The following is a 12,615-nucleotide window of genomic DNA, read 5'->3' on the forward strand; positions in this document are numbered from 1 at the left end:
AAAAAAAATAAAGGACAGCAGTCTCCACATGGATATCATTTCTGTAAGGACCAATTCTACTATATTTGATTGTGAAGACCCCAAGTAAAGACCTTAATTTAACTAATTTTGGGGCAACAATCTAAGTTTACAAAAGTCATGTATAAAATTATTTTTAGCTTATTTAAATAAGGAACAATTAAGTTATTCAGCATATTTCAAAAATAAAACAAAGATACGTCTGTTAGAAAGCTTTTCAATACAATTGTTAAAGAGATTGATATTTAATTAGTATAGCTCCAGTTACCTGGAAAATTAAATAATGAAATGAATTTCACTCCCCAGTGATGCTGGATAAGGTGAAACATGACTTTATGTGGATTTTTGTTGGACTAAACAACACACCTACTACTAGGAGGAGCTTTTTCGTTCAGATAAGAGAAAGCATGATCAACCTATGATTCAGGCTCATTAGACCAAAAAACTTCTTTAAGGAATTAAGGAAAGGATCATCCTAAAAACAGCCTAAAGTATGTTTCCCAGGGATTCATAAATTTAGTGACTCTATAGCCTGATTCAGTTTTTCATTCCTATTATCACAAAACAAAACAAAACAAAACAAAATAAAACAAGGAAAGGATCATCCTAAAAACAGCCTAAAGTATGTTTCCCAGGGATTCATAAATTTAGTGACTCTATAGCCTAATTCAGTTTTTCATTCATATTATCACAAAACAAAACAAAACAAAACGAAAAACAAAAAACCCTGAATACTGAGAAAAAATAGCTGGTATATTTTGCAGGCAAATTTCACCTGTTGAAGTCTTATGTTATTGCTGATGTTGATGACGCTAATTAACAGAAAAAAAAAACTATTCTGAAGCAGTAGCTGCTGGCAAAATGTTTGATTTTAACAACATACTTTTGCATGACCTGCCATCACTTCCCAAGTTGAAGCCCGTCCTGCAGCGACAGGTCCGTGTTTTGTAACTGCTGCTGAGCAGACAGATGTGTGAGCAGCCCCCTGGCATTCCATATGGATCCACTTCACATGCATGGCTTCTGACTACAACAAATAAAAAATAGCACACTTGAAATTCTCCAAAGACAAGATAATTATGTACATTGGTATGTTGAAACGTTTGCAGTGCAAGAAGAGGGAATCCTATCAAAAATCTCTATACCCAGCTATTTATTACCATAATCAATTGGAAAAAGAGTTTAAACTTCCTAGAAAAAGAGGTAGGGATTTGCCGAAGTCCTCCTAAGAATATGTTTAAATAAACAATTCTGCTTTTATATTAATTTAAACTGTTTACTTGTAAGCAAAATAAGTAACCTGATTCTTCTTGATGCATGCTTGCTGTTCTTTTGAAAAATACATATTTCTTACAAATGTAAAAAGATACTGTAAAAAAACACCTGGTTAGGTAACTAAGCAGACAAAGGATTTCTTTTGAAATAATCCATTATATGGGCAATTAACCTAGAAGATATATGATTCAGTAACTATCTTTATTGAGAAGTGCTGAGACATATTTTTTTTCAGTTTTGAGTCCATTGCCATTTTGAGAACTTGACCACAAAATGAATGTGTGTACGTGTGTGTGTGTGTGTGCGCGCGTGACTGTAATTTTCAAAAGGAGGAGGCCAGTTTACATGTGGCAATTGAGACATAGAAGGACATTTCATGAGTGTAGAAGTTAGAGAAGGAAAAAAGAACAGGAAAAACATTGTATGAAGAGAATAAGAAAAAGATGAGTCAAAGAGAAAAAGGCTGTGGTAAGTAAGATTTTATATACTGTTGTAATTATATTTATTTTTGATCACTACTTGAAATTGTGACAAATAACATGGCAATGTTCTTTTAATAATAAATGGTTATGCTTTTAAAATTGTGCCATGTCTGTTTTGTATTCCTGATTTTCTAAATGAAAAGATCTCTATCCCCCACTCTTGTCCCCTACAGCCTATTGTCAACACAGTAGCCATACTGATTCCTTTAAAAATTCGGTCATATCATGAGACTCCTCTGCTTAATGCTTCCTAAGCACTCCTCATCTCAATAGAAGTATAAGGAAAAGGCTTTATAATTATCAACAGGGTCCTACTTATGTCCTCCTTCATTCCTCCAACCTCATCTTCTACCTCTTTTTCCCTTTTTCACTCTGCTTTAGACACATAGGTCTCTTGCTGTTGCTTGAAAAATCTAAACATGTTCTTCCTCATGGTCTTTGCGTTTGCTCATCTCCCTACCTGCTATGTCTGTGCCTCACTTCCTCAATTATCTTGTCTTCATTTAGTTTCATTATTTCCATGGAACTTCCTGGGACCATTCAATATAAAATTGCAAATCACCCCCATCCCTGAGCCCTCCTACCTGCTTTATTTTTCTCTATAGCACTCATAATCTTATAATATAATCTTATAATATAATGGTCATTTTAAAATTATCTTTTCTCTACTAGGATGCAAATCTCATATAGGCAAGAGTTTTTGGTTGTTTTATTCACTGCTGTGTCTATAAAATAATGTCTATACAGTAGTTCCTGGCACACAGTAAACGGTCAATTAATAATTGGCAAATAAATAAATCCTAACACCAAACTCTAATAAGGTTATTCACAGAATTCCGAATTTAAATTTACTGTAAACAGATTTGTGACAATACATTGTCTCAACTAAATCTATGTTAATATTTAGGTAATTCTAAATTAGTTTCAATTTGAAGCACGAAAAGAGGATGAGAATTTGGGGTTGATTGTTCTTGTATGTTACATTATTCTATATATAATTGAATGTAAATTGTATTGATGAACAAGCATCACTAACCTACTATGCAAAAATAACTAGTTTGTGTTTTTAAGAAATACTTAGAAACATTATAGCCTTCTCATTAAAAGTTACTTTTTAATTAACTCATATTAAAGAATAATTGGGCTAAGTAAGAGACTGGAATGACTACAATAAAAACTGGATAGATACCATAAGAGAGTCACCTGATTTGAAATGTCTCTCCAAATGATACCAAAAAAAAAAAAAAAAAAAAAGAATCCTTAGCATCTCAGCATCTGGGTTTCCTGTCTACACACATCATGATTGAAAGCTCTTTCCTGAATCTAAATCTAGCCATCATTTCAATTCTATGGTTGTAGAAACAATTCACTAGGAACTGAACAATTCGTCATTTAGACTTGTGCAGGGAGTGCTATTCCATTTTATCAAGCAGACGTGTACACTTTTGCTATCAAACAGAGAATTTATGACTCACCCACTTTAACTCCATACAAAGCACAAGGACCATATCCTCATTCCACCCACCATTATAAAGGCAATGAAGAAGTCCTGTGTCTTACCTGTTGGTTGAGTTCTTTTTTGATAAATTCGGATTCCTCGAGCATTTTCCATTTTAATTAATGAGTGAATGTCAGTGCCATTAAATCTGTTTATCCTTATGATATTGAAGTTATCAGAACTGGTTGCATACAAATAGTCTTCAAACACAGTTATACCATAAAGATGTCTGACCTATATGGAGGGGCAAAAATAACTATGATTTTTAATGATGCTGCTTTCAACTTGAAAGAAAAAATTATTGCTGTTTACTACTGTGGAAAATTCCCATAGTGGGAGAGTCACACACATATTATCACTTATTTGCTCTCAGAGAATAAACATTTCACTAATTTAAATTTTCTCTCTGAGAAGAAAACATTATGCAGTAGTAGATAAAGCAGTTCCAAATGTATGGAGAATTTTATTCGTGATTCATTAAGAAAACATGTTCAGTAGATACTTTTCAAAGGCAAGTGAGAACAAAACTTCCACGTATATTCAATAAGATGCTTGTGGCAATGTTATATAAAATTTGAGATGTTTTCATGGGCTGCTTGTTCATATAGTCAAGAGATACAGAATCTAAAAAAAATATAGCTCTAGCTGTGTAAGAACTGATGAGAACCTTTGAAAATTTATTTTATAAGTTCAAAATCCCATATATATTTTTTTAAATCCCATTTTTTTAAGATTTTATTTGACAGAGAGAGAGACAGCCAGCGACAGAAGAACACAAGCAGGGGGAGTGGGAGAGGAAGAAGCAGGCTCCCAGCAGAGAAGCCTGATGCGGGGCTCGATTCCAGAACGTGGGGATCACTCCCTGAGCCAAAGGCAGACACTTAACGACTAAGCCACACAGGCGCCCCTTTAAATCCCATTTTTTTAAGCCACAAGTTACATTTAGATGAATACTTGTTCCAGCATGGAGGACAATAAATAAGGAAACTATGTATTTGGAAAAATTGTTTAAAAAAAAAAAAGACAGCACTTTACTCAGAAATCATATATGTTTCTAAAGTCTATTCATAATGGAAATGGAACTAATGACACTTGAACAACATAACTCTCCTTTGCAGAGGTCCTGGGAATGGAGTGGAGGAATGGACATCTTGCAGTCATGGAAGGCTTCTAGTAAAGCTGAGGAAGAATGAGTTTACTGATTTTCTCATACAAATGCCTACGTGCTAAGCGCAATGCTTTTGAGTACTCCTCCTATTATAGTTAATCTAAAACGGTTCTGTGTCAAGATAGGGTGGGGTTCTGATTTGATTTGCTGTAGAGATTCTGTTGAAAAAATCTGTCACAATTCTTTGGCATTATATGGCACTTTTAGTATAGATTTGTAGTTAACAGAATTTGAAAAAGTTGTATGGTTTGACTGTAAAAATTTATTTTTTTAAAGATTTTATTTATTTGAGAGAGAGAAAGCATGAGCAGGGGAAGGAGCGGAGGGAGAGGGTGAAGAAGACTCCCACTAAGCAAGGAGCCAGACTGGGGGCTCATCCCAGGACCCTGATCATGACCTGAGCCAAAAGCAGACGCTTAACCAACTGAGAAATGTAAGATAAGAATTAATGAGGAAAATCATTCCACGTTAAAGTCCAAAGAATGTTTTCCCATGTAAGGGTCGTTCCCCAGTGTGTGTGTGTGTGTGTGTGTGTGTGTGTGTGTGTGTGTGTGTGTAGACACTCGTGCACAGGCATATGTGCCAGAAAGAAGGGGTAGGGATGTCATGTGTTTATTTACTAATATTTCCACATAAGCTGATATCATAATTCCCTAGATAAATCTAAGTCCAAATTTGACTTGAGCAATACTTTTTCCTAAAAAAATTGCAAGTAAACTCAATTTTTCCATTGCCATTAATCTCATGCATGTTTTGCCCGAAGTTTGGAGCCATTCATCTGGAAGCGTGTGGTTGTGGCATACTTATATTGTTCTTTACATAATTGCCATCCCACCCAAGAGACAAAGCATAGCCAAAGAGGGGACAATTGGGCAGGGTCGAAAATATGTTCACATAGTAAAGATGAAATTGTACTCAATCTCCCTGTTCCTTCCTTCAGAAAAGCCTGTTTTCCATAAAGTAAGCACACTGTTGCCTGCTTTGCTACTCCCCACACAGGTGGGAGGAGCTTAGAGTGGTGGCTGGACCATTCTGCCTACAGCCCAAATATTTAGAAAAATATATCTATGTTGGAAGATTCAGTGGCAGAGTAAACATATGTTTAGGGAAACAGAAAAAACACAGGAAATAGAAATTAAAAAATGAATAATTAAAAACCAGATATTAGAAAACTTTTTAAATGTAATTATGAGGAAAATCATTTGTATTTCTTATCCTTGTTTCAAGGTTTAAAAATTTAATTATATATAGGTAAAAAGATGACCCATCATAATCATTTTAGAAATTAGATCCTCTAAAAGTCATAACTAAGGCTTTCCAAAGAAATCAAGTATTTTTAGGACAGGCAAAAGTATGAAAGAAATAACTGGCCTCTTCTCTAATATTGGACACTTTTTTTTTACCTCTCAAATTAGTGCATTTGTTTGTCTGTCAAGCAAGGAAAAATAAATTCATTGTTAAAAACTGATTAGGAAGGAAAGGTATCCTTAAGGAATCATTACAGAATATTTTTGTCTTGGATTGCAAAAGATAGAAAAGGGATTCATGTATTTCGGCTCCATAAAATAAGAATCTCACAAGAAATTAGTGCAATCACTGAGGTGAAATTGAATTTGAGAAAGTGCACTAGCGAATAAGCTTATTTCTACTTAGAGATCTCCTTTAAATCCACTGAGTGTTATCTGCAAAACCTTGTAATTCAGCAAGGGCAAACCCATACAGATGGGAAAGCTCTTGACTTCCATGATTTCCACAGAAGTCTCATTCTAGGAAGTACTTGAATATATCAGAAGGCAAAATTTAGTCCAACCTTTGAAAATAATAAAAAATTTTTGTGAGCAGGCATTTGCTTTTGTTAGCAAAATATCTCCAAGGCCACAGTGGATAGATGACAGTCTAGCTCCTTATAAATAACTATTTAAATTAGTTTTTAGTAAGTTTTACTTTTAATAGGTAAAACACCTGTCCTAGTTTAATTCCTTTCATACTAGTGTGGCATTTTTGCTTATTGTTTTTGTTTTATTTTTGTTGGCTTTTGTTTTGCGTGCTTTGCTTTTAATAGAGCAAAGGAGGAAGTCAGAAGCATCTTTGATATTATGGAACACACTGTGAAAAGAACATTCTCCCACATAGGAAATACGTCACAATTTTTATGACCCTTTGCAGCTTGACTTCATAAGAAATTTTCAACATTGCAGTTCAAATTTTGGGTCTTCTTCCTAGTATGATACCGTTCATTTTATTACCTTAGCTGCATTTTCTAACAGAATTGTACTTACTTGTCTGCCTTGAATGATAGTATGTCTGTTTTTTCCTTGATAGTCCACTACTTCCACATAGTCCAAGTAAAGATCTACCCAGTAAACCAATTTGTTGACTAGGTCGAGTGCCAGTGCAGCTGGCTGCTCTGTCTTTGAATCAATTATCCTTGTTCTGTTCAGCCCATCCATGTCACATCGCTCCACTTTGGCCACATTCCCGTAGTCAGTAAAGAAAAGTTTTCTGTTGAAAGAAAACTAAATGTTAAAGTGGGGGGGGGAGCATATTCAATAGAACCATCTGTAACAAACAGAACTTTTCCTTCTAATTTATTTCAGTGGTTACATCTGTTAGCTTCCCATAACCATTTCCATATAATATCACTCATAAACTGAGAAATCTGCTAATGAATATTGCAGGGCATAAGGGAGCAGGTTAACCAACAACTGTAAAATTTCCCCAAAACGAATGATTATGGTGGGTTTATTATTGTATTAGGGGAAATGTTTCTTTAAGCTTCATAGAACCAATACACAGACACCACAGGAACGCACACAGCCCATTTGGTATAAGCTTCGGAAGTGAGCCAAGTCACCAGGCCAGGGCACGTGAGCTATCAGGCTTTATCTTCAACCTGCTTTTCAAATTGCCTAGTAATGCCTGTCTCCTATAAAAGCTATTATGTGGAGCTCAATGATGCTATGAGTGGTAGAGAATAGCAAACCTGGAATGGAATTAAGCAGATGGAAAAGCAAATGTAGTGTTTGTAGTGATGGAAATAAAACATAAATAATCCCCCCAAAACCAATCCCAAATTCTCCCAAATATTCCCAAATCACAAAATTTCATAAAGCAAATAAAAGCCATTTCTCCTCATTTTCTCTTTATTTGAAAGAACAGTCTAATAAGAAATGTTGACCTCCAAGACAAAAAATAATAATCCTTCCTTGAAGCACTAACGGTGTCTATCAAAGGTTTAAATACCTCCAACACCTCAGTGTCTAATATTTGATTAGTATTCACTATGTTTAGTAAACACAAATCAATTTCAGTTAACCTGACAATATTTTAACAAGATTACCTACTCAGGAGACTAAATTACATTTGTAAATAGAGGACTATCTTACCCTGACTTAAATACAATCTCAAGAATAATCAGATTTACAGTGACTGAGCAATATCAAGATTACCTAGAGTATGGAATATTTGATTTTACAAACTTGGTGAATTAGTTTTTAGTTACTTTTCTTAACATCCTTGCATTATCTAACAGTATGGGGTATATTTCAAGCTAAAAAGTATTATTTAAACTGTAATTTAGCTCTTTCTCCTGCGGGAGGTTTTGACTAATTTTTAAACATTAATGCATACTGTTCTGTAACAGTATAAGCCAGGTTTTACTCTGAGAAGTTATTTCCCTAAATATTCTTGAAAGACCGATTTATCACAATAAGTTAAAAATTATTTTTCAGGTAACATTCTATTCAGGTGAAGAGCTTTTTTATTCTAGTAAAGAATAAATAAAAGGGCATATGATGCCATGTTTTATTGTCATGCTTAACGTTCAAACTTCCGCCGCATGCGCTCACTCGCACTCGCTCTCTCTCTTTTCCTGCTTCCATCTTGCATATCCTCTTCCTTCACTTTAAATCAATGTGTTCATAGCTATCCCAAGTTAAACTACTATGAGTACCTCATTTTCCTATGTCTTACTGTAGAACACTAACCACTATTCCTGTTACACAAAGCGCTCTTTTTCATCACATACAAAAATGTCTTTCCTTTTCTAGTTTCCTTTTCTGATTGGTCCACTTCACAAAGCTGAAGAGATGCTGGTGTAAGGGTAGGTTTGAGTATAGAGAGTTGGGGGCTCTGGCACACTATGGGTAATGTAATATGTATAGACTATGCATAGTGATATAAAGCAAATGTTTGTACCAACTACATGGTATTGAAGAGGAAAAGATGAGTCTGGAGTTAGAGACTTCTTCTAAGTCATCTTGAGATGACTTAATTACATTTAATCTCAAAAGGGAAAAAAGAGAATTGTGTCGAGACCAGAACCATGGAGGTGTGCTGTTGGAGAAAGAAAACCAAGTAAAGATCAGAGGCTATGGCCAAAGAGATCACACAGACTTTCATAGAAGTCTAAGGAAGAGAAGTTCCAGAATAAAGGACTGCAGTGGCTGGCTGGGTCAATCACTTCATAATATAATAAATAATAATAATATAGATTAAGAAACTGCTGTTGAATTCGGTATTTATTAAAATACTAGTAATATTGAGAAGTTGCTTCAGAAGTTTAGTTATGGAGGAAGAGTGATGATGAAAGGGGTTGGGAAAATGTGATTTATTTTTCTAAGATTTTCAGTGATATTGACCTACTATTGCAGGAATGATGCAAGTGATTCTCATATTTATTCCAGGTCATAATAAAACTGGTTGAGGTAACTCTGAGTAAGTTTCAGCTAAACTATGGGGAAAAAAGTATAAATAAATGACTCATCAAAATCTCCCTGTTTTAATGAAGAGTAAAATCAAAAGAACAGGAGGACTTTGGGTATGTGAAGACAAAATAGTAAAGAAGAGCTAGAAGAAACAGTGAAGAATTTATTATCTTTGTATCCCCAACACATAGTAAAAAAAAACAAAAAAACAAAAAAAACTAGTGCCCAGTGGAGACATAAAAGATGTTCCTTACACCAAACTTACTCTTCTCAAACTTCAGAACACTAACTACGATGAGCTCTGTTCACTTATAATTGAAATGCAAGAAATGCAAGAGTTCACCAGGATAATAGTACTGATACCATAAAACTACAAGCAGCAAGTAGCAGAGTCATACGGTTATATGCATTTTTTTTAAATTTATTTACTTGTTTTAGGGTTGTTTAATCTTAGTTTAAAATCACCTACTACTGTTACAGAGAAAAGCTTCATTCTCAGGGCATTCTTTAATTGAGGCATAGTTGTATTAGAATTGAAAACAAAAGCTAAAGTTTGTATCGAAAATCTAACTAAATTTCATCTATGATGTAAGTGTAGCTGGGTTGAAAAATCATTCTTTGCTTTCCTATAAAATATCTGTCCAAATCTTAGAAAAAGTAAATAGTGCTTTGTGAACCCAGTTATCTCACCGATCCTCACCTGTGAGATAGAAGGGGAAAATTATTTTTATTTTTCAGAGGAAATAGGCTCAAAGTCCACACGATTAGCCACTACCAGAGCCATGACAAGAATGTTTGCCATGCCTTTAGTTTTTAACTCATTATTTTGAAATAATTTCAAACTTACAGAAAAGTTATAAGAATAGTGCAGTGAACACCTACGTCATTCATTTAGATTCATCGGTTGTTCACCTTTTGTCCCTCTGGCTATTTCTAGTACTGCCTAATACTCTGTGACAGTAAATTGCAAACACTCTGACCTGTTACACCTACACACTCCAGTCTGCATTTCCTAAGTGCAAGGACCTTCTCTTGCATAATCACAGTACACCTATCAAAATCAGTAATTTTAACACTGATACAATATACAGTTTTTAGTCAAATTATGCCCGCTGACCAGTAATGTTCTGAACAGTCAAGTTTTCCTTTTTTCTGATTTAGAGTCTAATCCAGCATCATATGTTGCATTGAATCATCTTTTTTCTCTAGCTTCTCTTAATTCTGAACACTTTTTCAGCCTTCCTTTGTTGTTCACGTTATCATTTCTGAAGGGTAAACAAGTTGTTTTAAAGAGTATCTGCATGTTGAATTTGCTTGATTTTTCTCATAATTATATTGTGTTATGCCTTTTGAACTAAAATGCAATAGTTTTATACCTTCTAGTTACTGCCTCTGGGCTGGGAGACTACGGGAAAATCTATGTACTACCCCAGAAATTGCATAGAAAGTAGCACAGATGGTAGCTTGGAGTCTCATTTACTCTATCTTATTCAGTATTTTCTGAACACTTAACTCTTTTAGGTTCTTAGTTACCCTTTAGCGATCTTCTCCTACCAGGAACCAAGTATCTGACACAGTTTCAAGTACAGCAGAGCCCCCAGTATAGTGCTATGCTGAACTCATGGTGGATAGAAGGGGCCATTCCAAAATCTGTCCTATCCACATTCCCTCAGGATTACAATATTGACATTTCTTCTCTTTCTGTCCATTCGTGTGGTATCGATTATTTTTTTATCCTCTAGCATGAAAAATAAATTTAATAGAGATTGCTCATCCCTTTTTCTTCACTTATTTTTTGAATGGCATTCTATTTGATTCCCACTAACACAAAATTTAAATTAAAATAAAACAATATTGCAACTAGAGTCTGTATTTCTATGACATATTTAACTATTAGTTCATAAAGCAGAGCAACATTTCTTTCAAATTGTCATTTATTTATCTAGTTCATTATGCTTCTGATTAGCATCTGTAGTAAATAGGAGTTTATCAATTTGGCTTCCTTATCTCATCAGATAGGGGAAACTGATTTTATCTAACATCTTTGTTGATTATATGAGTAGCCCCTGTTTTACTACAGATATATAAGTTTTATACAGTTGGAGATAGTAAGCAACTTTGAGTGTTGTTGGTAAACTTGCCTGATGTAAATCAAAAGTCGCAAAGGGAGCCCTTACAGAGAGTGATAGAGCACTGTGCTTACAGAGTTATGGCTCCAATCACCCCTACGCTTTAAAGCAAAGCAATTGTTACAGGTACTGACATTTTAAAACATGTATTTTATTTTCTTTAGCTGATAAAAACAAGACTTACTTTTGCCAATGATATACATTTTAAATGATGCTTCTGTAGTTTTGCACTTTGTCCAAATGGACAAAGGGGAATTTAAACATATCAGAGTCCTGTCCATCTCTTTTAACTGCATAGTCAACCTTGATTTTGTGCCACATTCTTACTCCTAAAATTTTGGTTATAGCTCCATGACAGAATTTAGAAATTTTCGGAGTTCTCACAATGAAATTACCTACTATTCATTTTAACTGCTGAAAAATGAGGTTATGTAGCAAGATTTGGGTTAGGGAGTAGATGAGAGGCAAGTAAGACATAAAACTAGTGGGCAATATATTACCAGATTAAAAAACAAACAAACAAAAAAGACATTGTTCTGGTTAGGGCTTAGGAAACCATCCATGCTTATTAATCATGTGTTTAAGTTGGTAACTGCGTTTCTTTACATTTTAGGAAAATAATATGTATTTTCCTTGACAAGGATTACATTAGGAACTTCATTTTTCTGTCTTGTTTTTAAAATAATTGTATTATTCAAATAACATCAATAGTAATACAACTTTTTTTCTTCCATCGTGTATACAAAAATTGAACAAGAAAGCAATTTTCCACATTATATAGAGTAATTAAAGTACATTCAGCTAAAGTAGGAATATTAAATATTTAGCATTGCAATTCTAAAATGCAATCGTAAATCTGAAAGAGTAATGAGTCTTTGGAGTAAGAGGTTTAAATTCAAATTCGATTAGCTCCTGGTACTTAAGGGATGTGGATGATAAACAAACTATTTTCTCTGCCTAGCCAAGACTGTTCAAGACAGTTATTTATTGATTTTTACTTGTTGAGGTTTTTGCTTTCATTGTTTGAAAAATCTCTCTCAAACTTGGTTTTCAGTTCATACATAAACACACAAAAATTAAACTTGACATACAGACTCCGGCTCTCAGCTGGCTACTCTATATTCTGGAAACATTCCCACTAATGATTCCCCCAGAAGTGTACATATATTAGATATGTCAGTCAATGTGGCTGACCCATTCAACATCCTTATTTACCTAAACCTGCTCCACCCAGATAGTATTCCTGAGAGGGGCAGCCTTAGGTACAAATCGCATCCCTCTCATTCCTGTTTACAGATATTTAGACCAACGAGGAACATGCAATAGAAATGAAAACAAA

At 34.4% G+C, this 12,615-nt stretch overlaps 1 protein-coding gene across 1 annotated transcript in view; it reads right to left on the reverse strand.

Annotated features, from left to right (window-relative positions):
* The window catches only part of LRP1B (LDL receptor related protein 1B), a 1,837,899-nt gene that overhangs the window by 765,676 nt on the left and 1,059,608 nt on the right, over positions 1-12,615 (reverse strand). Inside the window, exons 7-9 of the mRNA XM_034642051.1 lie at positions 6,721-6,943; positions 3,336-3,507; positions 902-1,045 (exon numbers count right to left, since the gene is read on the reverse strand). Of these exons, the coding sequence (XP_034497942.1) occupies positions 902-1,045; positions 3,336-3,507; positions 6,721-6,943 (539 nt within the window). The remainder of the gene's footprint in view (positions 1-901; positions 1,046-3,335; positions 3,508-6,720; positions 6,944-12,615) is intronic.

The sequence above is a fragment of the Ailuropoda melanoleuca genome, chromosome 2, assembly GCF_002007445.2.
Source record: "Ailuropoda melanoleuca isolate Jingjing chromosome 2, ASM200744v2, whole genome shotgun sequence".
NCBI lineage: Eukaryota > Metazoa > Chordata > Mammalia > Carnivora > Ursidae > Ailuropoda > Ailuropoda melanoleuca.